General features: G+C 50.0%; 2 protein-coding genes across 2 annotated transcripts; one reads left to right on the top strand and one right to left on the bottom strand.

Annotated features, from left to right (window-relative positions):
* Positions 1-169: 169 nt before the first annotated feature.
* On the bottom strand, positions 170-5,706 carry AURKA (aurora kinase A; the record flags this gene model as incomplete). Its single annotated transcript, XM_084271697.1, has 8 exons — positions 170-361; positions 944-1,118; positions 1,675-1,823; positions 2,169-2,307; positions 2,843-3,034; positions 3,685-3,763; positions 4,308-4,590; positions 5,653-5,706. The coding sequence occupies 8 exons, from the start codon at positions 5,704-5,706 to the stop codon at positions 170-172; spliced, it is 1,263 nt and encodes a 420-aa protein (XP_084127823.1).
* Positions 5,707-6,481: 775 nt separating this feature from the next.
* On the top strand, positions 6,482-15,668 carry CSTF1 (cleavage stimulation factor subunit 1). Its single transcript, XM_084271684.1, has 7 exons — positions 6,482-7,379; positions 8,009-8,182; positions 8,817-9,012; positions 10,411-10,688; positions 11,505-11,702; positions 12,230-12,620; positions 14,294-15,668. The coding sequence occupies exons 1-7, from the start codon at positions 7,260-7,262 to the stop codon at positions 14,551-14,553; spliced, it is 1,617 nt and encodes a 538-aa protein (XP_084127810.1). The 5' UTR covers positions 6,482-7,259; the 3' UTR covers positions 14,554-15,668.
* The last annotated feature ends 12,260 nt before the right edge of the window (positions 15,669-27,928 follow it).

The following is a 27,928-nucleotide window of genomic DNA, read 5'->3' as shown; positions in this document are numbered from 1 at the left end:
TCCAGCTAAGGAGTCAAATAATTTTCCACTGCAATTAGAGTTTAAGACAACAGCCAACCCAAAGATTTGCATCCAATTGCCACGGGAGTCCAGGACCTGTTTCCTATTGCAAGCATTACAGTAGTCACAGTACAGAACACCTCTTGGTGATCCCATGAGGTTACCCCTGCTAAGACTGTGTTCTGGGTGGGGCAGCAACATCACTCTTTCTGCTGGTGGGTGTCTTTGTCGAGTTTGCTGTAATCCAGGGATGAAGTAGCACATCCTTCAGGGGCAGACGATGGAATGGGCAATGCTTCAGCAGCTTTGAAATCAAATCCCTTGCACCTTCTGTTACGAATGGGGGAAACTTGAATTCCACCTAAGGAAAAAGGAAGGACATGAAAGATGATGCAAAAATTCTTTGGCAGTAACCAAAATAGAGGGCTCCACCCTCTGAGGTACAGCTAAAAAAGGACGGATGTGCCAGCCCTGTGGGCTCTGCACCTCAGCAGACTGAGATAAGATTAATTCCATCATCCCAAAGGAAACAAGGCTCTCGCTGCTTGTAGAAATTAAGCTGGTGTACTTTTCAATAAAGGAGTTCAAAAGAGATGGGGTTGCTGAAACCTTCCTAGGGTATGCAACAGGAAGAGTTAAGCTTATGTAGTTTTGGTAACTCACTTCAAATTAGAAAAAGGAAACAGGAAGATCAGGTAGCTGCTTTTAAGAAAGGTAGTTTAGATGCTGGCAGAAACAGTAGAAGCAAGCAAGTCAGGCAAGATATCTTAAGGTCTCTTACAGTCATTCTAGTGAATGAAAGACAGTTGAAGTATCTAGTCTATCATTTCTTGCTACAGTGCTAGTACATGCCCTGCTTCAATGTGACCATTTGTTAAACTTCAGTATGGCAGAACTGAAAGGCAGCAAGATTCAACTAGTCCAAATAAGCACTGGCACATACCCTGGAAATAGCTCTGTAGGTTTCCTGGTATGTTTCTGCTTCAAAAGGTGGTTTCCCTACAAGGAATTCATAGCACAGAACTCCCAGGCTCCAGATATCCACCTTCTCATCATGTGTTCTCCCCTCAATCATTTCAGGAGGCAGGTAGTCAAGTGTCCCACAGAGAGTTGTTCTCCTGAAGAAAAGGTGAAGTTAATCATTTACTTATTGTGACAATTTTAAGGTCCAGTTCAGGAGCTAATGGTGGCAGCCACCTGACCCTCACTGCAGTCTGCCCTGAATAGACTCAGCACCACCAGAATACTGGTACATTCCCAACAGTAAGTTTTCTACATGTGCTTTGGAGCACCTCAATCAGTTCAGTCTCACCCTTCCTTTTTCCAGTCCCATAGATGCTTCCTTTATCAGGTGTAATTCAACTAATTAAGGAGAGGTCCCAAGTACACTGGTAGCATGATGTTGGAATGCAAGTGCTGGTGTGTAATCTCAGGGACTGCTGTAACCCTACAGCAGTACACCAGCCTACACTTGCTTCAGGGACAGAAAGTATACAAGTTGGAAAAACAGGGTAAAAACACTCCTTTGGCTGCAGTGGGACAGGTCTTAAATTATTCCCCCCCCCCAGTATTTTAGGAAGTCTGCATTTACCCGTTCCACAGCTACGGGTGACAAGAAAGCCAACATTTTCACTACAGAAGTATTGCACTGTGTAAGGAATATTACATTCTCACCTAGAAGATGGAGCATGCACAGACCATCCAAAGTCAGCAATCTTTAATTCCCCATTTGAGCCAAGCAGCAAGTTTTCTGGCTTGATGTCTCGGTGAATCACACTCTTTGAATGACAGTAGGATAGGGCATCTGCTAGCTCTGTGATGTACTGTGTGCAGAGAGAACAAGGCTTCAGAAACATTATCACTGTAACTTATCTGGCTAGAGTTTTCTAGGCATCACTAGTAGTTTAAGTCAGAGCAACTGTTCCTTAAACTCTGGCAATACAGGCCCTGCCTGAGGTGACCGAGCTCTTGCTCTTAAGTAACACTGAACACCATTAGTGCTGTGCAGTGATTTGTCTCCCCAATTTATCCCTCCCTAGAAGCAAGTCACAACATGAGTCCATCACACAGTGCCATACAGAATGTTATCTGAAGAGCTAGCTTTATGCCTCAGCTATTTATGCCAGCTAGGAAGAGCAAGTAATATGCAAGGAGCTAGAACAACCTACAGTAGCAGTTCTTTGCTCATCAAACTTGGTCAGCTTCTGAAGTTCTTTGTAGACTTCTCCCCGAGGTGCGTACTCTAGAATAAGGTAGACTCTGGTAACATCATGGAAGTAGCCGTATAACCTGAGGATGTTGGGGTGCCTGCAATGAGATGTAAATATCTTAACATATTCATCCACAACATTTTAATTGCCCCTTCCTGCCTCCCCCCTTTAAGGCCAGCATGGGAACTTTTAAGGGTTTCTTCAGCTCACACAGCTTGGCCAGTTCCTGTCTTCTCAAACATGCCTTTCTGCAGCTGGAAAAGTTCAGGAATTTAAGCTTTATACACACTAAACACTCTGTGAAGCAGCTAATTTCTTTAGCAAGTCAGGCTTATTTTCCAAACAGAACACCAAAACTCAGACTCCAGAGAAATTGCAGTTACCCACAGAAATCCAGGCAGTAGATAAGGGCAAGGGGGACCAATAGGAAGAATTATTACCACAGGTAATACTAATTCTCTTTGCAAGCTGGACAAAGGTAAAACCTGGTGCAGAAAGGAAAGAAGCCTAACTAGCAGTCTCAAGGCCTTGGGTGTTTAAGAAGCTTTTCTCCTCTTCAACAGGGTGTTACAATAAACAGTTACTTTATTTGAATACAAATGAAGCAAAGTGGAATTGGCCACTAAAGTTACCTAAGATGGGACTGTATTTCAACTTCTCTTCGTAGTTGATGTTCCACACCAGCTTCCTCAAGCTGTGTTTTGAAGAGCACTTTCAGGGCAAGAATAAATTTACTCTGCTTTTCACGGGCCAGATAGACATTTCCAAATTTTCCTTTCCCCAGAGGACGACCAATTTCAAAATCATCAAGAGACCATTGCCTTCTGCAAGAGAAAAGATCGAGTTATACAAGCTGGATCCTTGGGTGGACTTTGGCACCTACATTCACAATTGATAGTGTTACAGTTCAGTAGGTAAAACTTCATGATCTGAGCTAGATTTTGGTCTTTAAGAGCACACCACCAAGAGGGTAAAACACACACTGAGACTCTTCAAAAGGAAGCTCTGGCAGTTGGTCTCTTCCTTCCTAACGCATAGGCACAAAGACTCTAACATCAGCCACACTACTACATCAAAATCCTACAGAGCCAGGCTCATTTCAATGAACTTCATACAGATGTACTGACTAGTCCATGTCAGAACTGGCTACAGTGCCCACATACAAACTAACTTCATCCTTAGTTACTAACTCCAGCTTCTCACACACAAGCTCTGCTTTCAAGTGTGCATCTTATGCCTGGAGGAGTGGCTATCACTGTTCTCTCAAGGGAAGAGCTATTACTCATTGAGCTAGTTTTGTTAAGATTACAGGAAGTCCTTGTTCCTGAAAATTATCAGGTCAAACTAAGTGTTCCTATACTGTCATATGTTGTCTCTGAGTGGTAAAGTAGCCTTCAAGCTTAGCTGCAATCTGAAATTAAAACCAAGCCTAATCCAACTCTGTTAGCTAGAACAGTTGAGGCATGCAACTTACTTTTTAGTCTCTTCTGTTTTGTTTTTGGTGGTCTCTTCATTTTTCTGTTTAGAGGTGCTTTCCACTTCAGGATTTTTTGCTATGTAGAGAGAAGTAGATCAACTTTGAGCCAGACCCACAGACACAATACAAAAAACACACAGGGCACCTAATCTGACCTCTCTGTGGTATCTGCAGGAGTTCTTAGAATCCATTCAATTACACTGTAAACAACCTAGTGAGGCTTACTATTGGCAAAGCAGCACAGCAGTTACCAGTGCTACCAAAAGTAATGTTAAAAGCTTTCTTAAAAGCCCTTATGATTCCCCCCAAAAATGCAGTATTCTTACATGGAAGAGATTAACATAAATACTGGAAAAAACTGTCATGTATAAGTGCCAGTTACATTTGCTCACAGCTGCCTAGTGAGTATCCAGACATTTTCCACCACCCACACTGGCTTTAAACAGGCAATCCCAGCAGTGGGTAGCACAGGAACACCTAAACAGCAGTTTGTGGGCACAACCAGCTTCTCTGCAGAACCATCCCACATCAGCAGCAGCTCTGTGCTTTTCCACACTGTGCTCAGCTGTATCCCAAGCATCACAACCGTATAGATACAGGTACATCATCCTCAGATTTACCAGGTACTGGAGCCTGTGGAGGTTTTTCACTGTTCTTGCTTGGAACCTGAGACCTAGCAGTAGGTTGGACTGGAAGTTTTGGTCGGGGCTGCTGCGTTGTCTGGTTATTAGACAGTTTTTTGTTTGACAGTACAGGTTTCTGTGATTGCACAGGAACTCGCTGGGGAAAGTTTGAAGGACACAAAACACGTTGTGCTTGAACTCCACTGTTCTGTAACCAGCTCTGCACAGAATGCTGAGAGACAGGGACACGCTTTGGGCCATCCCCAATGGGATTGGCAACCTTCAAAAAGAAGAGATTGTGTATTAATTGTAGAATAGCAGGCTATAACCTTCATGGCTCAAATCAGAGCAGGAACAAACACAAAGCACATAAAGCAGGAGATGTTAGGGCAGCCTGATCTTATGCTATATGAAAATATACTTGAATTTCTACATTGACAAGAAAAAGCAGTTTACTACAACAGCACACTTAAAGCTAGTGGAGGAACTTTCCCACAGGCAGGTAAAGGTATTTAAGACAGAAAATCCACACTACAAAAACATACACTGCATTGAGCCGTTGCTTCCTTTAATGCTCTTCAGCTTAATATAACTTGCAATGGGAGTTCAGCAGAACAAGGTGGGTTTATTCAGTAAGGTTCAACTACCTGCTTTTAATCATTTGCTGCCAGTAATGGGAGCTAGTTCAGGCTCTCATTTAATAAACTCTTAGCTAGTCTGGGATACTCTACCTCCAGCTAAGTTCAAATGCTAGTGGTTGGCTTCTCAGAGTTTTGACTCCTTAGTGATACCCATGCAAAAGTTCATATATTCCCCTAGACATTACCTGGTCTTTTAGCTCAGATCACTAGAACTAGCACATTGACAGTGCAATTAAAAAGGAACTTTGCTTATACTATTCTGAAGCCTTACCAGGACCAAGTCAGCTTTAAGTTAAAAAACAAAAAAGTGCATGTGTTTCTACATAGAAAGAAAAACAGGTAAGTATGGCTGCATGAGCATGTTGGTTAACCCAGATGCAGCTTCCAAAAGCAAGCCCTGTAATAAGTTGCTACGTATATTTGCACTGTAAAGGCTCTTACTATGCTTAAAACAACCGAGGAAGGCACCTTAATACAGGTAGGGCGTGCTGACACACAGAATCAAAGAAGAGCAAGCCCCGGGCACTGTTGTCTCCGAGAGAAAGCTACTGAGAGACAAGGCAGGCGGTAGATCCCTGCGCACGGAGCTGGCTACAAGACACTTCCCTCCTCCCGCTGCTCCGCACGGTCAGTTACCGCAGACCGCTGGAGTCCCGCGGCCCCTGTGCGAGCGGAAGGGGCGCTCCCGCCAGCCCGCTTACCTTGGCCACACGGCCGGCGTGCCCGCAGTGGTTCTCCTTCGCGTTCTTCTCCATAGTCCCCGAGGAGAAGGGCTACATACAGCTTGGCCTGCGGGCGAGACGGAGCCAACCGCGGTCAGTTCCACACGGAGCTTCGGGGCTCCGCTCCAGGGCGCGTCCCCGCCGCTCCGCGCGCCGGGCCCAGGATGGCCGAGCCTACCGCCCGCCGCGGCACGCCCCGGCCCCGCAACCGCCGGCCTGCGCTCACAGCCCCCCCGGCTCGGGCCGGGATGAACCTGCCTCACGCCGGCAGGCGGAGCAGGGCACTGGCAGCCACGGCCCCGCCGCCCAGCCTGTCTCCCGCTCACCCCCGGGCTCCGCTCCGCTGTGCTCTGCTCACCTCCTTGCGGCCGCCGTAGATGTTTGAATTCAAACCGCCCCGGCTTAAATACCCTTTAAACTAAGGCCTCTCGCCATTGGCTCCTCTCCCTCCATTCGCGCCCGATGATTGGCTCCTTTGCAACCGGGCCGCTCGCCGATTGGCTCTCCACACGCTCCACTCGTCGCGAGGCCCAGCCTCGTCTCCGGGAGCCTCTGGGGCGCATGCGCAACGGCGGCCTGCTGCGTATCCCGAGCGAGTCCGAACCGCCCGCCCCGGGGGCGGTGTTTACGCTACATGCGTATTCTACGTAGCGTCTCTCCGCCGCTGGCTCCTTCCGTACTCCAAGTGCGCGATCGCGCCCCGCGCACACACTTTTCTCCGCCAAGTCTCTGCCCGGCCGGGTCTCCCGTTACGCAAATCGCGTACGCCCAGACCACCCACCTGTGGCAACGCTACAACTACCGCTCCTTCCTCGCGGGCACTGAGGCCTCGGAGCGCGCCCCGGCGGCGGGGGAAGGGCGACAGGTTAGTCCCGCATCCTGCGAGGCGCCAGCCTCTCCCCGCTCCTCCTCTGCACACGCACCCGCCGCCCCGGGCCGAGCGAGAGGCGGTGCTGCCACCTCGCGTGGAGCCGAGCGCGAGTGGGGCCAGGGGCCATTGTGTCCGGTCGGCGAGGTAGGTGCCCCGGGCGGTAGCTCGCAGCCCCGAGCGGCAACGGGACGGGCGGAGGGGTGACGCAGGCCTCAGCTTCGCGCTCGTTGGGACGCGCAGCCCAGGGCAGCCCTCCACGTGCCGTCGGCGTTTGAGGACAAGCGCGAAGGGGACGCAGGGCGCAGCGTGCCGGGGGACGCCTGGCCTGAGGTACCTTCGCCAACCGCACGGACCCCTCCCGTCACGCCGGCTGCAGCCTACGGCAGCTCCCGAAGCCGCACGGGTTCTCGAGGAGTTGCTGAGCAGCAGCGGAGGATCAGCAAGCGCAGGTTGTGAGTAGCGGCTCGGGAGGAGCGTGAGGCTGCCGCGCTGTCACCGCTGCTGCCCAAGCCATCCCGCTTTAAACACCCGTGAGGGGAGCCTGGGCCGCTGAGTGACAAGCGGCCGCCCAGACTAGGTTGGGTACTTTGGGCCTCAGAAGAACCGCTATCAAAGGCGACTTTTAACTGTGTCAGCGGTGCTTGAAAACAAGTGCGAAGGCGACCCTGTTGTGTGTGGTGGTGTTTGCAAGAAATACAGGATAGGTAAAAAGAAGATGTCAGGTCGTCGTGTCGCCGCGGCGTGTGACAGACGTCAGCTACCACGGGGCATGGGGAGCATGGCCTCCCCCCTCCTCGACCCACGTCCACTTCGACTACCGTTTCTTGAGGCTGACGTGAGTAGGACTTTGGGGAGGGTGGCGGTGCGCCCTCGGGACAGGCTCCCAGCCTGCCCATAGCCCCCCCCACAGCTGGGCAACACGGGGCGCTGGGGAAGGCCTGCAGGCTGAGCCATGCCGCCAGCTGCTTGGCAGCCTGCTCACGGCCCCCTGTTCGGCAGCCTGCTGTCTCAGCGGAAACACCGTTTCGGAGCTTTGCCGCGGGGACACAAAAGAACCCCGGCCGGCCCCCTGCCCCCCCGCCATCAACCGCCCTCCTGCCGGGAGCCGGTGTGTCCCCGCCACCGCGGGCCGCTCGGCCACCAGGGCCTGCCGCCCGCATCCGCCCGCAGCGCGGCTCTGCCAGCCCGGGCCAAGGCCTCGGCCTCCCCGGAAGGGCGCAGGGGCAGAGGCTGCCCGTACCGGCAGCGCTGCGCGCCGCCCCTCGCGGCCTGCCCTGCCCACCCCGCCCGGCCCGGCCCGGCGCCCCCCGCCCTCCCGCCGCTCGGGGGCTCCCTGGTCGCGTCACACCGTCACGTGACAACCCCCCCACCCCCTTCTTCCCCCGCCCCGGGCCTTGGCGTTGCTCGGGCGCGCGCCCGCGGGAGGCGCCACGGTCATGTGATGCTGCGATTCTCTCCTTCAAGAGTCGCCTCCAATCGATTTGCGGGCGCTCGATGCAGCAGCCTTCGCGGAGGAGCATTCTGCGGTCCCGGCCGCCGCCGCCGCCTCCTCCCCTGCCGCCGCCGCCGCCAATCGATGCGCTCAGGGCTCCGGTCGCCATTTTAGGGGGAGAGCGAGGGAGGCAGAAGGAAGGGTCGGTAGGTACCGGGGGCCGCGCCGCGCTCGCCTTCGGCCCCCGCTGCCCGCGCCGGGCCTCGCCCCCACCACCTCCCGCAGCCCCCGCCCGCCGCTGCCCGTCCCCGCCCTCCCCCGCCGGCGGCCGCAGCCCCGCTTTCTGTGACCGGCTAAGCACTCCCCGCCCTCATTCAGTCCCTCTGCCCCACGCCCCCTCCCTGCCGCTCACTGGCCTCGCAGCCCGGCAGCGACTCGGCGGGCGGAGGCGTGGGGAGGATGCGCCCCGCCGGGCCGGAGGCGGGGGAGCGGTGTGAGGGGGCCAACCCTGGGACCGCCCCGCTCCTTCCAGCCCCGTCGCCTCGCCGGGGCCGCCGCAGACGCCGCCGGAACCATCCGGTAGCCGGGGCCGCGGAATTCCTGGCCTCTCCCGCTCCCTCCTTGAGGCGCTGGCGAGGTTTTCACCTGCCCGGCACACGAGTGCAACAGGTCTCCCTTTTTTTCCTTTTTTTTTCCCCCCTTTTTTTCTTCGTCCTGCCCGAAAGGCGGTGGGGTCCCGTGCCCGCCCCGCAGCTCCGCGGGATGGGCTTTAACGCTTCAAGGTTGCGGCTGCTCCCTGCTACTCTCTCGTATGTAATTTCTCTTCTTTCTTTATTTCAGGCCCCTCCGAGGCATTCCTTGCTCACAATGTATAGAACAAAAGTCAGTTTGAAAGACCGTCAGCAACTTTATAAACTGATAATTAGTCAGCTGCTCTATGATGGATACATAAATATAGCCAATGGCTTGATAAACGAGATAAAGCCACAGTCGGTCTGCGCGCCATCCGAACAACTGCTGCACCTCATTAAGCTAGGTAAGCTGGAATGGAAAAGCTAACTTAGGAAAGTCCAGTTTCTAAATCCCTAGCTTGTGAATCCTTGTGAATTGAGAGGTTGGTGTTACTGAGAAGACATCTTTTCGTGTGGCTGGGAACAGAGCAGCATTTTCAGGTGGTTAGATGCAGCCTTTCCTCCATGGTGTTTTTTTTTTTTCTAGTTTTACGTTTTGTTCTTTAGTATGCATCAAAACCAAACAAGATCCCTGAGTGCTGTCAGAACCTGTTTGTTTGAGCTTCTGTAACATGCAATAATACCTGTCCTGGGTGACTGGCAACCTTCTGAGGAGGCACTCGAGTACCTGGGATCACTGAGTCTGCAGACCTAAAAGAAAATTGGCCCCCATGCTTCTCTGCCAACTTCAGAAACGTTTTCTGTAAGACTCTTCCTGGCAGTGGTGGAAAGGGAACGAGCCCTTTCAGTGGCAGTTCTCACAGCCTCAAGAAGATAAGCTTCACAGTCTCGAATCTCAGCAAAGGTTGTTTGTCGCGCTCTCTATCTCTCTGGAAGTACATCTGTGCCGCAGTATGTAGGCAAAATACTTGAGCTGCTGTTGAAACAAGCTGAGGGAGTTACTGGTCTAGCCATAACATCACGTCTTCTCTGTACTGTAACTGAACTGGTTCTGCTGCCTGAACTAGTTGAGTTCCAAGTGTATAAATACGTGAAGCCCCGGGTCTGAAATGCGAAGGCTGGGCTCCCAGTTTGTAAGTGAAAGCAAGAGAAACTGTTCTGATGCGTTTGATCAGTGGATGATCACAGTTGGGCGCATAGCTGAAAATTCTTGTGTCTGTCCTGTTACTGCTTGCAGTGCTGAACTGTCTTTGCTCTATAGATACACCCTGGGAGTAAAACAAACCCACAAAAATCTGTAGAGTGGGCACAAAGAGGTGTAAAAATTTTCTTTTGCAGTGCTGGGATAGTTGGTTGTAGAGTAGGGGGGTTGCTCAATTCAGTAAAACAGAGAGGAAAAGAGTCAGTAGATGCTTCAGTTCTTTACTTTGAATCCTGTCTAATAGCGTTGGGAGTTATTTCTCCCTGTGCAAAAAGCTGACTGGAGGCCTGTCGATGGTGTTGTTAAGCAGTCATCACTGTGTTTGTCAGCACTCACTGCTCTATGCTATTTGCTGGCTGTATTTCCACAGCTCATTTTAAGAGTGGGGTTCTGCTCCAGCCTAGCACTTCAGAGTGAACCTCACGGGAGGTACTGCTGTGTGACTGACTTGCTCTGCTAGCTTAGCCCTGTTCAGTGGGGCTGTGTGTCTCAGACCCTGCCTCACAGCTGTTACAAAGTCTGTGGCACAGACCTGGCCTCGGCTGTTCCGTCCCAGGAGAAGCATATCCTGGTCTAAGTTCATCAACTTCTCTCTTTTCAGGAATGGAGAACGATGACAGTGCTGTTCAGTACGCGATTGGAAGGTCGGATACGGTGGCTCCAGGCACGGGAATTGACTTGGAATTTGATGCGGATGTACAGACCATGTCTCCTGAGGCCTCTGAATATGAGACTTGTTATGTCACCTCTCATAAAGGACCGTGTCGCGTAGCTACATACAGCAGAGATGGACAGTTAATAGCTACAGGATCTGCTGATGCCTCAATAAAAATTCTTGATACAGAGAGAATGTTGGCCAAAAGTGCAATGCCTATCGAGGTAAAATATGACTTGAATCATAACGACTTTGTGAGTTCTTGAGGTGCTGTCTGTTCGTGCCATGTCTGTGCCTTGTGGCTGGCTCAGTGGGTCGGACTAAGATCTGTCTCACCGTGTTTCCTACTCCAACAGCAGCTCATAAAGTACCCTTGAAGAAAAGGAAGAAGAAATAGGGCAAGTATACCTGCGTGACTTCTAGAGAATTGAGCCAGAAATTGCTCCTAGTGGTCGCTGATAATTGCTGTGTTGTATGAACACGGTTCGGTTTTGAACTCGCTTACCCTTCTGGCCTCCAGAGCCTCCAGTGACTGCACATTTCCAAACTGTTTCACAGAATGCATGTGTATTTACTTCAGGTTTTTATTCAATACAGTTACTGGGTAGCAATTTAGAAGTGGGTTGTTCAGGGATTTGGGGGTTTTTATGCACAGAGCACACGCCCAGTTCTCAGTGGTATCCTGCGTGAGTGGATGGTGTAGGGCCAGCTTCCCTTCATTCACATGGCAATACAGGGTTTTGATTTGGGCTCTTGGTGAAGGCAATGTGTTCTTTTGCATCAGTTCTCTGTTCCTGCAACTAGTTTGCTGTTGAGCAGGTCGGTTGACCTCTGTGGAGATACAGGGATTTTTATCTGATAATAGATAATGGGCCTTCAAGTAATTAAGGTAATAGTGATGATGTGCCTAGTTATGTGTCAGAAAGGGTAGCTGTAGTCTCCCAAAGCAAGCAAAAAACCTGCAAGTCCAAAGCCAGCGTAGCCTGTGAAAAGCATGTTCTGCTTGCTAACACTCCTAACGTGTTGAATGTTCTTTTCAGGTCATGATGAACGAGACAGCACAGCAAAACATGGAAAATCACCCCGTTATTCGGACTCTGTATGATCATGTGGATGAAGTTACATGTTTAGCTTTTCATCCAACAGAACAGATCCTAGCATCTGGTTCAAGGGACTACACACTTAAATTGTTTGATTATTCCAAACCTTCTGCCAAAAGAGCCTTCAAATACATACAGGTTAGATACCTTGCCAGTTCAGAGCAACCAGAGCTTGAATGTATAAGTACTGAAGTGTCAGTGAGAAGAAATGGGTCTTGAGTTCGTAAGCGGGTAGGTCTATAGGAGCACACAGTGACAGAATTTGCAGGCATTGCACTAATCAGATGCAAAGAGTTTGTGCATAATGTGCATTTAAATCCAGTGCCTGCCTGCTTTTTGTTAACCTAAACCAAACCTAGTGTGGGTATCTTTGAAGTCAATTACATCCTCTGTGTTTGGGAGGAGAGTGTGGGGTTAGGCAGTGGGGAGCGTGGCTGCCTGGCGAAGCCCCATCGCTTTGGAGTGATAACCTGTGAGCAGGTGCTGTGGGCTGCTGTAGGACAATCCCTACAATAAAGGTAGCCTGTTGTTACAATACTGCACAAAGCTTTTTCCATCTTGTAAATGGATAATAGGCTTTTTTAGCACTTTATTGCCCCCAGAACTGATACTTTGTTTCCAATTGCTTGTTCTTTCTTACACCCATTCTATTTTTCATCAAACAGGAAGCAGAGATGTTGCGCTCAATTTCTTTTCACCCTTCTGGAGATTTCATACTCGTTGGCACCCAGCACCCCACGTTGCGACTGTACGATATCAACACCTTCCAGTGTTTTGTGTCTTGCAACCCTCAAGATCAGCACACTGACGCGATCTGCTCCGTGAACTACAACGCAAGCGCCAACATGTACGTGACAGGAAGTAAGGATGGGTGCATCAAACTCTGGGATGGCGTCTCAAATCGCTGCATCACCACTTTTGAGAAGGCACACGATGGAGCCGAAGTCTGTTCTGCTATTTTTTCCAAAAATTCAAAGTACATCTTGTCGAGTGGAAAAGACTCTGTAGCTAAACTGTGGGAGATATCCACGGGCCGAACGCTGGTCAAGTACACAGGTATGTGGTGGGGGGGGCCTTCCAGGTACCTTCCTTTTCAGGTATGGCCCTACGGTAGGGCAGTGATGTCAGAAGAACAGTAATTCTTAAACTTTCTTAAAACGGGAGACTGCTGATTTGAGGAATGATTGCCCCAAAGTTTTGGAAACGTTTGACATGGACTAACAAATGCCAGAAGAGCAGCTGTGATCCTTGTATGTCAGTCAGTGCAAGCATACTTAGTCTGGGTAGGTTTTGGAGACTTTCCTGCCATCTTTACTCTGTGGCTTTGGAGGGAAGCTGTCACTAAATGAGGGGAAATCTAAAGGAATCCTGCCCTAAGGACCAGGATGTTTGTGCAGAGGGATTTATTCTCTAGTTTTTCTTTAGAAACTTGATTACTAAAACAGCATCATCGCTCTTAGTGCTGGTGATCATTTAGATTTGTGTGTGTTACAGGGGCACAGTTTAAACTGGAAGAGCCAAAACTAACTGCCTGATCCGTTTCCTGCAGAGTACTCAGCCAGATAGTGGGAACTGAACCTTCTTTGGGGCACTTGTAGTCATTAGACCCGAAAGATGGCTTTGGCAAAGCCAGGCAGTGTTCTGGTAACACCCACAGCTAGTTTGCTTCTGGTGTTTGGTTGACTCCTTTCTTTGAAGGCTACAGTTGGGCGCACAGGAGCTTTACTGGGAGCATGCTGACAATACCCTGCTTTGATCTCAGCAGGACTTAAGGAACAGTGAAGGGCGTGGAAGCTTTGCAGATGATAGCAGCTGTGAAACTTTTGGGTCAAGCAGGAATGTGCTTAAGCATTAGGAGTCAACAGCATAAAAGAGAGGAGGTTGGGAACTGTGTGTACTGCTTTGGGGATCTTGACTGTGCACTGGCTCTGTCTTGCCCTCAGCCAGCAGAGTGCAGCACCACCTCAATGAACCCTTGTGCAGTGTCTGGTAGGGTGCAGGTGTGTGCACAGGGAGTAAAAGCAGGGTCTGGAGGGGAGGTGTAGCAGAAGTAGGTCACATGAGGGTCTCTGTGATGCACACATTAAACCCAAGAGTTGGCACTGATAATGAGAATCTGAGTGTTGTGCTGTCTGTGGTCTTTGCCTTTGGTTACAGCTGTAAGCCTGGTACAGAAGAAATAAGATACAAGAGCTCTTGGAGTTAAGTGATTGAATCACAGAATCATTAAGGTTGGAAAAGACCTTCAAAGGTCAAGTCCAACCATCAGCCCTACACCACCGTAACCATTAAACCATCTCCCAAAACACAGCGTCTGCCTGTGTTTTGGACACCCCCAGGAATGACAGCTCCTCCACTGCCCTGGGCAGCCTATCCTAATGCTTCACCACTCTTTCAGTGAAGAATTTTTTCCTGATCTCCAATCTGAACTTCCCATGGCACAGCTTGAGGCTGTTGTGGTCATACTGAGTTCTTGGGCTTGACTGACCCAGCTGGAGTAGTCAGTCTTTCTGTCCCTCAAGACGTTTTAGAATATGCTAGGTATATACAGCTACAAAAGTATATTTGTTATGGATTCGCCTGTTGGACGTGGAAGTGTTGGGCTCGCTGGGGAAGAGGCTCCTCTGTAGACTGCAGAAAGCAATACTTGGGGGCGGTTTGTTCTCAGGACGTGGGAAGCTCCCTCATTCTGATCTTGTTTGGGTTAATGTTTTGCTCTGTGTGTTTAGGAGCTGGTTTGAGTGGACGACAAGTACACAGGACACAAGCTGTCTTCAACCACACAGAGGATTACGTGCTGCTTCCAGATGAAAGGACCATAAGCCTTTGCTGCTGGGATTCAAGAACTGCTGAACGGAGAAACCTCCTTTCTCTTGGGCACAACAGCATTGTGCGCTGTATTGTCCATTCTCCTACCAACCCCGGCTTCATGACCTGCAGTGACGACTACAGGGCTCGGTTTTGGTACCGGAGGTCGACGACAGACTAAGGACAGCATTACAAAACCGTGATTATCCAGATTCATTCTCTCATCCTGTATTGATTGTACTGCCAACAGCTGCCTAGATGAAAGCCGTGCTGTGTCTGGTTTTTAACTCTGTCAGATGGGGCAGAAAAATATCACGATACTGAGACTTGAAACTTGAGACTTGAGTGTTGCCCCGCGCTAATTTTTTGTATTAGTGTGCGTGGCGTTTGTTTTTGTAAGTCATCTCTAATTGTACTCAAGGAAAGTGGGCTGGGGGAGAATCAAAGGTTCCTTGCAGGAAGGATGAAACTTCTTCCCCTGTCCTTCTAAATCCCGCGGAAGATAATGTGACTGTGTCTTGCTCAAACTGGGCGGTATGAGCCGGTTTTGCTCTGCATTGTATCTCTGCACTCCCACTGAATCTGTGTAAAGAATGGATTACACAAGTGACTGCAGAACTTGGCAGATACTTTAATGAAGCCTTAAACTGCCTTCAGTTCTGATTCATTCTCTGTAAAGCTCTGGTTTGTATCTCTTAGTCTGGACGGGAGGGGGTGTGGATTCATTTTGTTTTTTAATTGGCCGAGTGGACCTTATTCCTGAGCTGGGCTTGTGCCATAAGATTTTGAAATGAGATCTTAAATTGTTTTCGATCAATTCATGGAATGGTGTTCTAGTGCTGGTATTAAAGCTCAGACTTGAAATCTCATTGCCTTTTGAATTTACCTTAACAAGTGGGACCCCAGAGTAAGTTCATGGTATTTTCTGGGAATACCCACACTGTGACAGCGAGGTGTGGCAGTGCTGCAGTGAATGAGAATTACTTTGCCATAGAGACCTTTAGTATCCTCTCAGTGAAAGAAACTCTTGTGCGTGATAATTTTGTGTATGTACCTCAGAAGTGTCACTTGGCTTCATTTAATTGAGAAATGGTTTTCTGCATCTCTTAAACAGCACCTAAATTATATCCTTTATTTTAATTAATCAAACCCCCAGACTCACCAATTCTTCTCCCTGTGCTCTCCACTAGTCCAGGTTTCCCAGACCTTATCCTCTACAACGGGGCACTTAAACCTTCTCTAAGTTTGAAAAAGCACAGGCCATCATCTGTGAAGTCCTGAACGTGTTGGTTTCAGGCACCCCTGCACTGCGCCCGTGGGCTCTGTGGGTGCCAGACTGCCTCATGTCACACCCCCAGTACGCACTTTCAAGAGGATTTCCAAGTGTGTAAGGTTCTTCTTGCTGCCTGATTAACTTCCTGTTACCAGTGCTGAAGGGTCATGTCAGGGATTGATGTGAGGGTACAGGTTTTGTCTGGTTTTAAATAAAGATTGCCTTTTGAAAGGTTTTTAATACAGCAAGAAGGAAGTGTATTAGTTTTCCTTTCTGTATAACAAAGGAGAAACTAATGGAATAGTGAACGGCTGGGTCGTGGTGACATGACAAGGCTGGATGAATTACCCTGCTGTGTTACGCCTGGACCTGGCACAGCTGTAGGTTTGCTGCCTGGAATCAGGGGTGTTTTCTTAGAAGAGGTAGGAAATTAAATTTAATTTTCTCTTAATACTATCAGCTCCACAAAGTGTTTCTTAGGCTTAGCACTCCTTTTCCTCCCTGGGTGTCTCTAAACCTTGAGAAACGTGGGAGGCATGAGACAGCAGTTCCGGTGGCTTTTTTTTCTTGGAGAAAGACAGAGAGCCAGAGCTTGGTGGGAGGGAAAAGGGAAGTCCTGCTACAGTTATCGAGGTGTGCTGGGCTGTGCTCGCTGGTGGCAGCTGCCCTCTGCTCTGGCAGCCGGCCCATGGGACTGATGGCTTTGTGCAGTGTCACACTGTGCTCTGCTAAAGATGCTGAAGCAACACGTTTGCTGCTGCAGTTTTAGAAAGTCTCTTTTTTTATGTGTTTAACCACTGCTGTGGTTGGTTGATCAGGTAGCAGCGTGCAAGCTTTAACCTCAGGCTTCCTTAATTGGTGTTTTACCTTGTAGTGCAGAAACAAGGGGTTTACACAGTTGACACAAACACATCCTGAGGTTGGGATCTTCCTTTCCACACTGTGTATCATCGTTTGAACTGTCTATCACTTTGATTGAGGCCAGAAGTGTGGTGGGTTCTGTTCCACACGTAAGGGTTAGAAGAAACTGAGCTCACCCTGTTTAGGTGGATAATGCAACCCCCAGGTAAAGGAGCTGAGTACTGCACTGCCCCTGGGGGCCCTCTGGGAGTTGGAAGTGGCTGCTTGGGGGGTGCAGAATAGGAGAGGACAACAAGGTTGTGCACACACATCCCATCAGAGCTGCATTTGACCAAAGGGCAATACGTCCTCCTGCTGCACAGGGCTGGAAGCACCCGAGTCCCCATCCTTTGTGTGGTCACGTGTCCGGCTGCTGTCAGAGCAGCTTCACACCTAGAAGCTTTATTTGATTATTCAAATCCCAGTGCAGCAGCTTCTCCTGGAGGAGTTTTGAAACTCAAACCTCTCAGTACCTATGTTCCAGCAAGCTGCACTGCTCTGAGAAGCGCTGTGATGCTCATGGTTTATCACACCCTCAAGGAAGTCTCTGTTGCTGGTACCTGTCTGACACATAACGTACCCTTGCCTTTCCTGGGAAGAAGCTATCACTGAAGCATTGGTCACATAATGGGCTGATGAGCCCTGCTCACGGGAGGCTCAACACCACCTTGGAGACAAATCATCACTGTGGTTTTGTGTCTTCTGGCCTTCAGCATCCCTCAAACAGTCAGTGACAGACACACGGCTCTCGGGAAGGTCTTTCCTAAACAGCTGCTACTGCAATCTGGCCAGGTCACCACCCCTGAAACAGATTGCAGACTCTGTTTCCGAGGGTCCTGGGATCAACACCTCCTGTTCCCTGGGCTCATGGGCTGACTGTCCACCAGAGCTGCCCTGTGAGACTGAATCCCAGGAAAACCTGCAGCATGACAAAGGAGAAGCAGGGGTGATTGATTATAGCTGGGGTCGGGGGGTTCTCTGTGTGGCTGCAAGGGGCCCCCAGACGTTCTGCAGCACCGTTCTACACACTGGGCAGGATGTTGCAGGGCCAAGGCCGAAGCCCACATGCTCATGTACATGTTTAAGGCTCGGTGCAGCCAGTTGGAGTGATCCCACAGTGTTCACCCTATGTATGGGCGGTGGTGATACAGGAGGGTGGCAGAAAGCCCCTTCGTAACGGAGAAATGAATCAGTGCCTGAAAAGTTGAGACAGCTTTAAAAGGCGTGAAAAACCTTGGCTGTGAGACTGCCACAAACATCCCAATTCAGGATTTCATTAGCACCGAGCAGCCCCTGTGGTACATAGTATTGTACTCATTGCAGTTCTAAAAGAGGAAATAACAGGACATGCAGCAGAAGAGAAGGGTGAGACTGTTGCCTGCGGTTAATTGCGACAAGTTTGTGACGGAGAGATCAAGGAAAATTCCACTTGCAGACAGACCTCACATTTAGACACTAGCAGAGTCTATCTGCTTTGGGTTTGCTTTCTGTTCTTTTTGATCTTATCTGTTGACAGAGAGGTTTATCTTTCATAAGAATCTTCTCCACCAATTCCTAAGTGCTCTGAGGGGCAGAGCTGTCAAATGGGCTTTCTCAGACACAGCCACTAACGCACAGGAACTGTGTGGGGCTGAGGTCTCTGTCCTCCCATAATTACCTGTACGGCTGAGTGACACGGCTGGGGAATGACAACGATGGATCAAACCCTACGGACAGACAGAGCTCCAAAGGTACGTCCAGCTTTTTGAGTGCAGCCTGCAAGGGGTTAAGGAAAAAGGGTCCTGGAGTGGGGTTTGGTGCTTGAATTCGGGCTGGTGCTGGGTGATGGGTGGGAGGTTTGGTGTTCTCACCTCGAGGCAGATGGGGGGCTCTTGGTGATGTTTGTGCACCACCCATCCCCTGGCGTGTTTTGCTCTGACAAAGCTATGAGCTGGAAGAAACATCTCAGGGTGGGCTGTGAATACAGCAGGATCCCCACAGAGTAGACACCTGTGAATATAGCTTTATTATTTCACAAGCATGTTTAATTTCAAGGCTCTGCCTGTCACTGCTCCCTGTAGTAACTTCTGAGACATGTACATTGTCAGGGACTCACAGTGACAGCCTGTGGCACGATAATCTCCCTGCATTTACACAGAGGACATTTTGAAGCACAGCATTTGTTTCTTTTGGAAGGCTGTGTCTACATCACGTTATTTTACACTTCTGTGGGTACACATATAGTACCTACTACAGTTCTATCTACGTAGATACATAGCCTAATAATGTGCTGCAGCTGTATGAATGCTGAGGTCTCGATTCAAAGTCGGCGCCTTCATTTTCCTCCTGTCTGCACTGTAATGGAATTAACACTTTCATCCCGGGTCTCAGCGTTGGCTGTGAACAAGCTGCCTCCTGGAAACCCGACACAAAGTGTGTGAGGGGGGGAACCACTCCGTACCTGCTCAATGAGTCATTTTCTTTTGCAGTCAGAATTTTCCATCAAGGCGTGTGGAGATAAGGACTCTATTTATTGCATGAGAAATTGATGTGGGACAGTTTTAATTTCCATTACAGAGAGGAGAGTTTCTATTTCTGGGGTGAAATAAATGTCACGGCAGCACGCCAACCTGTCCCGCCGCTCAATCTTCACACACCCAGTCCAGCCCAGCAGATATATTCCTGCTGCAGAATTCACATTTAAAAGGCTCCAGCAGTTCCCTTTATCACATTATTTGAAGGTTTTACTCAATGTGCAAACGCTGAGGATGCGGGTTTAGTACCGCCTGGACTTCTCAAAGCACCACGTGCCGACCCACGACAGGTCACCTCCGCGGCTGTCGCTGAGCTCCCACTATCCCAAGGAAAATCCTTGAGGAAAACCAACCCAGCGTGCGAGTGCACCCGGAGAAATGGTGTTCCCTCACGTATACACCTGCGACATCGTCTGCGCAGGAAACGCTGCGTCTCTTGGTGCAACGTAACATGCAGCAGCGCAATGGGCTGCGCTGGGGAAACAGTTCCCGTGCAGGGGGGTGGCGTTTTCTGTGTGGATGCTGAAGGAAAAGCTGGAAGTGCTCTTAAAATAGGCATTAAGTTGGTCTGAAGTTGGTCTCTCCAAAGCGTCCGGCTCACATACCCCTGTCCTGCCCGCAAACACGCGTGGAGAGTGATGTGGGATGTGTTTCTGCGAGCTCCCCTCCCTCAGGGCCGTGTGGGTGCCATGTCACCTCTAGCACCTCAGACAGGTGGGAGGGAGCGAGCTGTTTCAAAGCAGGATTTGCCAGAGCTACTACACGGAGCAGGGGTTGCCTGGAACACAGGTGGGAATGGTGAGGTCTCCGTTTCCCCAGGCGTTGGCTTTTCCCAGGGATGTGGCTGTGTGGGCACCGGCTGGATGCCTGGCTTTCCCAGGAAATCTGTGAGGTAATGGGTACAACAGGCTCCCTGGGGAACTTTCACCCCGTTTAACTTACTGCCACTTTGCACAAACTTCTGATCACCAATTGCAGCGATTGAGAAAGAATGAACCACGTGCAATTAAGTAAGCACCTTCCCTCCCCCTCCATCCCCTCAACTTGTCTTAGTTTGGGAGGAGGGGAGGTGGGGTACACTGAGTCCACCCTGGTTCCTTCAAGGAAGTGGCGTGGGATGTGGGGCTGGGGGAGAAGCTCCCGGATCACTGTCCATGTGCTCCCACGCTTCCGTCCTGCCCCAACTGGGAGCACTGGGAAGTCGCTTGGTGGCCGCAGGTTGTGGCTTTGTCACTTGTGTTTCCTGATTATTTCCAGCACCCAAAGGACCAACAAAGCTCTGGAGCAGCAAGTGAGGGGTGAGAAGGGCAGGAGGGAAGGAAGGAGCTGCTCTGCACCAGGAGTTTCTCCACCAGACCCCATTCACTGCTCATCCCAGCCCTGTGAATTTGGCATTTGCATACGAGCTGCGTTGCTCATCCAGTTATGTGATGGTGGGTTTAGGAGTGAGCAGCTAATTTCATCTTAAAGCTACTGCAGAAAGAGGAAGGAAAAGGCTTATGGCAGAGCAGAGAGGCAGTGTGTAGAAAGGCAAAACCAGGATAAATTTGCAACCTCTGAGCTGCTCAGAAGTACAGAGCCATGAACGCTCTGTGTAACCCAGGCAGAGCTTTGCTGAGCAAATAGCAGCTATGAGTTATTTTAAATAACATGGTTATTTAATAATATTAACAATTTTTTTTTAATTAATGAACAGGACAAAGCCTTTCAGCTGTGGTTAATAGTTAGCCTTTCTCCCCAGGTTTATCTGCCTCTGAAGAGTGAGATTATTTTGCAGGGATTTCTAGTGTGACAAAGGAGATCAGTTCTCCAGACACCTGGATGTGAGTGCTTCAGGGAATACCAAACCACTCCTAAGCCAAAAAAAAAACCCCAAGCCAAAAAAAAACCCCAAAAAACACCCAAACAAAACCCCTACCAAACAAAACCCCCAATCAGGAGTAAAAAGTGCTGCTGCAAAAGGAGCAAAGCTGCTCCCAATGATGCCGTCCCTTCCCGGTCCCTCCCCTCGCCCCCCGCCCCCGGTCCATCCTCCTGCTCTGTGCTGTCCTACAGCCACAGCTGTGCCGCAGTGAAGGCGTTCCTGGGGGTCTCTGAGGGGGGTGGCTGTGTGTCTGGCAGCAGCTGCGGGCCAGTCGCACCCTGGAGATCATTTTGCTGTGTAATTAGCTCCTGCTTCTCATCAGGGGCTTGCCGTGAAGGCAGCAGGAGCAGAGGGAGGTTGGGCATTCACTCTGCAGGCTCCTAGCCAGACCCACCAGCACTCCCCAACCCAGAGAGAGAAGGACTGGGAGTGATCTCCTCCTCCTCCTCGGGTGATGGAGTAAGAGGGAAACAGGAGACAGCAGAATGAAGGTCAGTGTAAGTACTAGGTTGTTTTATTTCTCTCACAGTTAACGTAAGGCTTTGCTGATTTAATTTGTAGTGGAAGTGTCTGTAGTAAAAGAGCCATGCCCAGGGGATCGCTCTCCAGGCTTTCCAGGCTTGCCGTGGACCCTCTGCATATGGACTGTCTTTAAAATACAGTCCAAAAGCAACACTCTGTCCAGAGCAGCCCCCAGGTTAAAAGGGCAAGGTCTGCACTACCAAAAATGTTCCCCTTACATGACCCTGGCTGCCAACTGGGATATCCCTCCCATTCCCTATTTTCCTGGAAATAATGACCTTAAATGATTAACACTTGAGTTATCCATTATCTGTAAAAATATGATGGGGGGGGGGAAGGGGGGGTTTACACTGATTACTAGAAAATGGGTAATGGGAGTGTTGTCACAGCTTGAGTCACTCGTTGATGAGGAAAGCGCGGAGTAATTTCAGTATGAGTCCTGTGAGCCTGGGAAAGCCTCTGTGCTCTGGGATGAGTGCTGCCCACGTCACGCTCTGCGGGCCGCAGGGAGAACTGAAGCTCAGAAGGGGAAAGGAGTGGTGTTCATCCAGGGGAAACTCTGCCCTGGGCAGGGCAGCTGGAAAAGGGCCAGGGAAATTTCAGGTCAGTGAAACTTTGTGCGAAAGGATGCTCTTCAAACAGAGCTTGTGTCTTTGGGGCGGGTAACTGGAGGCAGCGGCAGCCTTTGGGAGATGCTGTGGTGTTGCTGCAGGTTCGTTATGAATTGGAGCATCTCCCAGCCTTGCACCTCCGCCCCACTTCTGCTGCATCCAGGGAATCAGCAGGAACTCGGGATGTGGGACAGTGTCCCGTCATGCTTGGGCACCCAGGAGGAAGAGCATCCTGTGGTCACTCCCACAGAAAGAAGGTGCAATCTGTTCCTGATGACCCACCCTGGGAATTTCTTGCCTCTTCCCTGGGTAGGCAGAGGAAGGAGAGTGAGTATGCTGCTGTAAGGAGTCTGTGGAGCATCTGAGCCTTAACGGAAGGGAGAGAAAAGGAGGAAAGTTATGCTCAGAACTTTGTGTATCTTTAAATCCAGGCATGGACAGAAATGTTGTCATGAAGCGTAACTGGGGTACTAAAAAGATTAGGAAAGTCAAAAAAAGTGATTTGGTGCGTTCTGTGTGAAAACCTTGGGGTAGTGGGGGAACCTGGCCCCAGGAACACACCCATGTGTATTCCTGTTGTTAAATGTCAGGAGATGGTGGTTTATTGCTCCTTGAGCTTGGGCACAGCAGACCACGTATGTAAGGATGTGTGGAGGAGAACAGGTTTCACTGGCTAGAACGCGACTTGCTACGTCGGCGGGGAAAAGAGAATCTGGGGGAACCGAACAGAACGGGCTTGTAACTCCCCCCCGGCAGCACCAACTAACGTGGAGCCACACAACTTACCTCCCAGGTTCTGCCCAAGCCTGGAGACTGGTTGGTCTCTATCTTATCCAAAGCCCACTCCACCCTTCCAAATTTAAAAGCTGGGTATTAGCACTTGGTTCTGCCTCCAAACATCAATTAACCCATTGAGCAGGAGCTAAAAACAAGTCCTCCCATCCATTCCCTGTTGAACCTTGTACAAAAATATCTGAAATATCTGTCTGTCTGACCACAACACTTATTTTTCCCAAATATGCAAAAAGAACCCGCCAAAAATCCAGCAGAAGAACCTTCTGCGAGTCTCAGAAAGCGGGTGGTGTGAAGCCCAGGGCTAGAAGGCAGCTGTGTGGGGGTGAGAGACCTGAGGTTTAGGGCAAATTCTCTTTCTTCTCTGCACGTTGGGCCTGTGAACACTCTCTGCCATTAGCTGAATCGGGCAGGCGAGGAGCGGAACTGGGAGCAGCACTGTAAACATGTCAGAGGGAGTCACTGAGGCATGAGCATAAATAACTGTTTAGCCAACACAACCCGCTGCCTTTGGTTGTATCTCTTCCTGCTCCGCAAATATTTTAAGCCCCTTTTTCCTGCCATAAAAGTGCTTGCAGATCTCCTTTCCTGTGCAAAACGCAGCTGAGAAATACTCATCTTCATGCAGAGAAACTCCCACAACTAAGTTAAAGCTGTCTCCTTTTGTAGATTGGTTCAACAGGCTCGTTAATGAGCAAATTAAAGATAATACATTAAATGTTAGGGGCTTTTTTAATTATTTGAAATACTGTGAAGTGTTTCAAACTAGTATCTGGTAATGAACTGGAGTTTCCAAATACAAAGTGGGTGGGAAGAGGGCATGACAGCAGTTATTTCGGCAGGGTTGTGGGCAAGATGCTCCAATTATCATTTGAGGATCCTGATGGCTTTTTCTAGCAAGACTTTAATTTATTTTCTGAGGGTGGGGGTTTTTCTGCTGCGCTGTGCTATAGATGAGGGGAGGGGTGGAGACGGGAGGGATGGGGAGAGCTTGGACACGGTGGGGCTTTTGCCTTTGCTGCCGGCCTGTGGTTGTGGAATTTTGCAGTCTAGAGCTGGGTGGGTTTGTGTCATCAGCAGTTGGACTCGTAGTGGAAGGTATCCCCCTCTCCATTAATGCCCATGAGTGAACAGCTCTCATGCTGAGGACTCTCAGGGCCATTAGGTTTGGTAGTGGGACATGCAAACAGGAGAGATGTAAAGAGTCTGATTTGTAGGGAGCGTTCCCACCTCACCATCTGACCCACAGTCCAACAAAAGGAGACACATCTCCAGCTCCATGGGAACCCTGCATCACCCTCACAACACCACAGGCTCCAGGGGGCAGGGGGTGATGGCAACACAGGACGTGGTTGCAGAAGATGCAACCTCTGTTTTCTAGGTCTGTGCTCTGTCACCACCTTGTTAAAGTCTGCCCAGGGGGAGGAGAGCCACAGCGCTGGCGGGGGGAGGTTGCTTTCCCACGGAGCGATGAACTGGCTTTCACCACATCCTTGGTCCAAGGAGATTATTTATATTCTTCAGAGCTGCTGACAGAGAAGAAGCAACAAAATCAAAGAAGGAAAACCACTTTGATCTCATCTGCATTGCTGTAGTTGGTTATCGTAAGGGCACGTTGGTTCTTGTAAAGACACATTGGTTACTTCAAGGGCATGCTGGTTACTGCAAGGGAGCATTAATGGCATGGGATAACACAGGGCTGCTCGCAGCTGGCCCTAGGTGGCATTTTGTGGATGATGGCGTTAACCAGTTTCCGCTCTTCTGGTAACACAGGAGAAATGCAGATCCCAGTGGCCCCAGAGCTCAGCTTCCTCCTCACTAAGCGTCCCGTAAGGGTTCTGCAATCCTGGGAATGCAGCGCTTGTTTATGGTTAGCAGCAGGGCAGGGATGCTTTTGCTTACACAAGAGAAAGGGGCTGCTGCAGCCATTCTTTACACATGTCCTAGGCAGCTGACAGCATAGACAGGGACTGGCTTCTGACAAATCGCCCCACGCAGGATGAGCCAGGCCTGTGCTACAAATAACTTCCCTCCACGTACCTGGGAATAGTCTCAGGAGAGTTTGGCTGCCTGTGCGGTCAGGCCGAGCGCCGTAATGCTCCTGTAGCATGTCTGCAAAACTGCTCCTGCTCTTACTGGGATCGCAAAATCCGTGGGTGGGATGAGTTCTCTTACAAGTGTCTCAAAAACAGATTTTGGAAAGCAAACTGGAACAGCCTTGGCATCTGGTGGCTTCTCAGCACCCCTCCCGGTTCCTTGCCACAAGCAGATGGAGCCCTGGGATGCTGAGCTGCTCAGCCAGCTGTGGGCCGGATGCCAGTGAGGGACAGGATGCAGTGGGAGAGTGGTGGTTCCTTACCTGCCTCACAGTGCTTTGGTTGGCTCTGCGTGGCCATGTACTCTTCATGGGAGCACTGCTCAGTGCTTCATTTCAGCAGAACATGGCTATAACCACCCTGGCCTTCAGAGCCCACCCAGTTCACTGGCTCTAGTGGGTTTTTCTGGCACCACAGAATTCGGTACCACCCTAAACTCCACTAAAAACCAGCTAATCCATAGCAAGCTCTCCGCAGCCAGACCTGCAGCACTTTTAAGCACCGAAACCAGCTCGTTCAACGTGTTCTGCCTTGAGTCAGTACCTCGCTGTGGTTTACTCACCCTTGGATGTCCTCACAGCTTTACTGGCAAACCCAAAGGAACATCTGTCATGCTTCAAGCGAAGAGACACCTCTGTCAAAACTGTTTGTGACCTTCACAGTGTGAAGTCAAAGCTCCACTTTTCATCCCGCCCAGGGTGCCCTGGGCTGTCTTCATCTGACTTTGCCAAGTGAAATACAGGCCTGGCTGTCCTCTTGCTTCACCCAGCAGACCTGGAAATGTCTGGAGAAGAGAGGAGACACCAGCTGGAATTATTCCTCCTGCCAATACCTGCTGGGATCGCGTTTTATTGTTGCCCATGCATCACTGCTGGGAGGAGCAACTCCTCACTCCCCAGAATTTGGGCTGTGGACTACAGAGTTATTTGCAGGAATTCTCACTGCCATGCATGGGGCAGATTCTGCCCCAGTGACAATCAGCATATCTACTCTAGGTCAAATGAGGCTCGAAATCAGGTTCAGGTTGTTTCACACATTCATTAATCAAAGAATTAGGCCAAATAATGTACTTAGCATGCTGCTTCCATGAGAAAGAATTAGCTGGGGAAATGTCAACATTTAGATGCCTTTAAGACCATACTGTGAACCAAATTTCCCTCTTTCTCATACTGGTGCGGTGAGGAAGGATGGTTGTGATGTCCAACGTGCTGGGCAGGGGCTCAGTTCCTGAGTTCAGGCTTCCTGGCCCTGCCCATGATTTCCTCCATGACCCTGGATGAGGGTCTTCACACTCCATCCACCTCCCATGAAGGGGAGACAGTGTCCCCCTGCCCATCCTCCACAGGTCACAGGGCACAGCCTGCCTCTGAGCGCGTCCCAGCAAGAAGGGATCAAAAGTTAGGCCAGGACTGGGAGGGCTGCTGATCAATTACAGGAGGAGTTGGCTGCTTTCCATGTCTTTTCCCATCGCAGCCCACCCCAGTGGGATTCCTGGAGGTCCGACCAGCACAGCTGGTCCAGAGCTCTTGGCACTGCCCCAGTAGAGAGCCGGCTCCCGTCTTTGAGGCAAGAAGACAGCTTCAACCGGGCTATGACACAAGGTAAATGAGGCTGTTGTCTGGCTCTGGCAGCAGCTGACGGACAAGCCCACATATGATGAAAAGACCATTGTTCATGGCCACCCCGAAGAAGAAATGCGTGCTGCTGCCAGCAGGCCATGGCCATCAGCTGAGCTGCCACGCCGGCTCACTCCTGCTGCGACTTCGAGCCGGCTGTTGCTTCACAGCAAATGCTCCAAAGGCACAAAAAAGCCAAGGCGACATGTTTCCTATTGGGGTGCTATCTCTCTGGACAGTACTTGCGCTTTCTGATAAGACACCAAGTGCTGAAGTGTGGTCAGCGTCCCGCTGGCTGCAAGGCGGTCAACCCACAGTTTGAAGCTGATGGCCATGGGTATTTTGTACTGAAACACACGCTGCTGTGGTTCTACACAAACGCTTCTGGTAAATAAAGTTATGTGCTGCCCCTGCGCTTCATTCTCTTCACTGCTACTTTGCAGGGAGCCAGCAAACACCCAACAGAAATATGCTAAAAATAAAATGTGGTGACTTTTAAACAACTGCCAGAAATCCAAGGGCTCCAGCTGAGACAGGCAGGGCTGCCCAGCACTGAGGCTCCTGGGGAACAGGAATATTTCCTGTCATCTTAGGAAAATCACTTGCTCTATTGTTCCTTGGTTTCCTGCCTGAACAAAAAAAAATAGTCAGGGCTTTCTAGGAAGATGCCACAAGAAAAAACAGAGGCAGAAGTATTCAGCTATAGGTGACACCTGTGTGATGGAGAGAAGCGTGGGCACAGGTTCAGAGGAGCTTGCACAGCCCCAACCTGCAGCGAAGACTTACCAGGCAGCTCCTCCTGAGAGATGGGGTCGGTCTTACAAGGCTCTGAGGAAAGAAAAGATTTGAAGGAAAATAACCAGGGTCAGGGTTTGCCGCCTTTTGGTTTGTTTTGCTTTTTGGATAAGAGGTAATTAGTTCTTCATGTGCCGCTGAAGTCCTCAGGTAAGTCAGGCAGCAGGCAGGAAGGCGGGAGTTTTGGTTTTGGATGGATGATGCATTTTCTGTGCAGCTTCTTGCAAAGGACTCACAGAGTGCCAGCAGGAAAAATCACCTATTTTCCCTATTGGGATGTCCAGAAGTAACTAAGCATTAGTAGTGCTCAGGATAGAAAGGTGGTGAAGAAACATACTCCAGTACTACTACTATTATCACTATCAGTATCATTATTATTATTATCATTATTTTCTTTGCTGCAGCAAGTGTGGCAGACGCAGGCTGCAGACATTTGACCCTCTGAAACCAATGCTCTGAGAAATGCTGTTTAACGTGACAAGGGGTGGACCTGAATTAACTTGAAATGAAGGTGAAGATAAACGCCAAACTGGGACCGAATTAACTTCTTTGCTGGTGTAACGGGGCAGTGCTG

This window comes from Gallinula chloropus (genome assembly GCF_964237585.1).
Source record: "Gallinula chloropus genome assembly, chromosome: 16".
Classification (NCBI taxonomy): domain Eukaryota; kingdom Metazoa; phylum Chordata; class Aves; order Gruiformes; family Rallidae; genus Gallinula; species Gallinula chloropus.
Note: the sequence above shows the minus strand (reverse complement) of the source record. Positions and strands in the feature narration are given on the sequence as shown.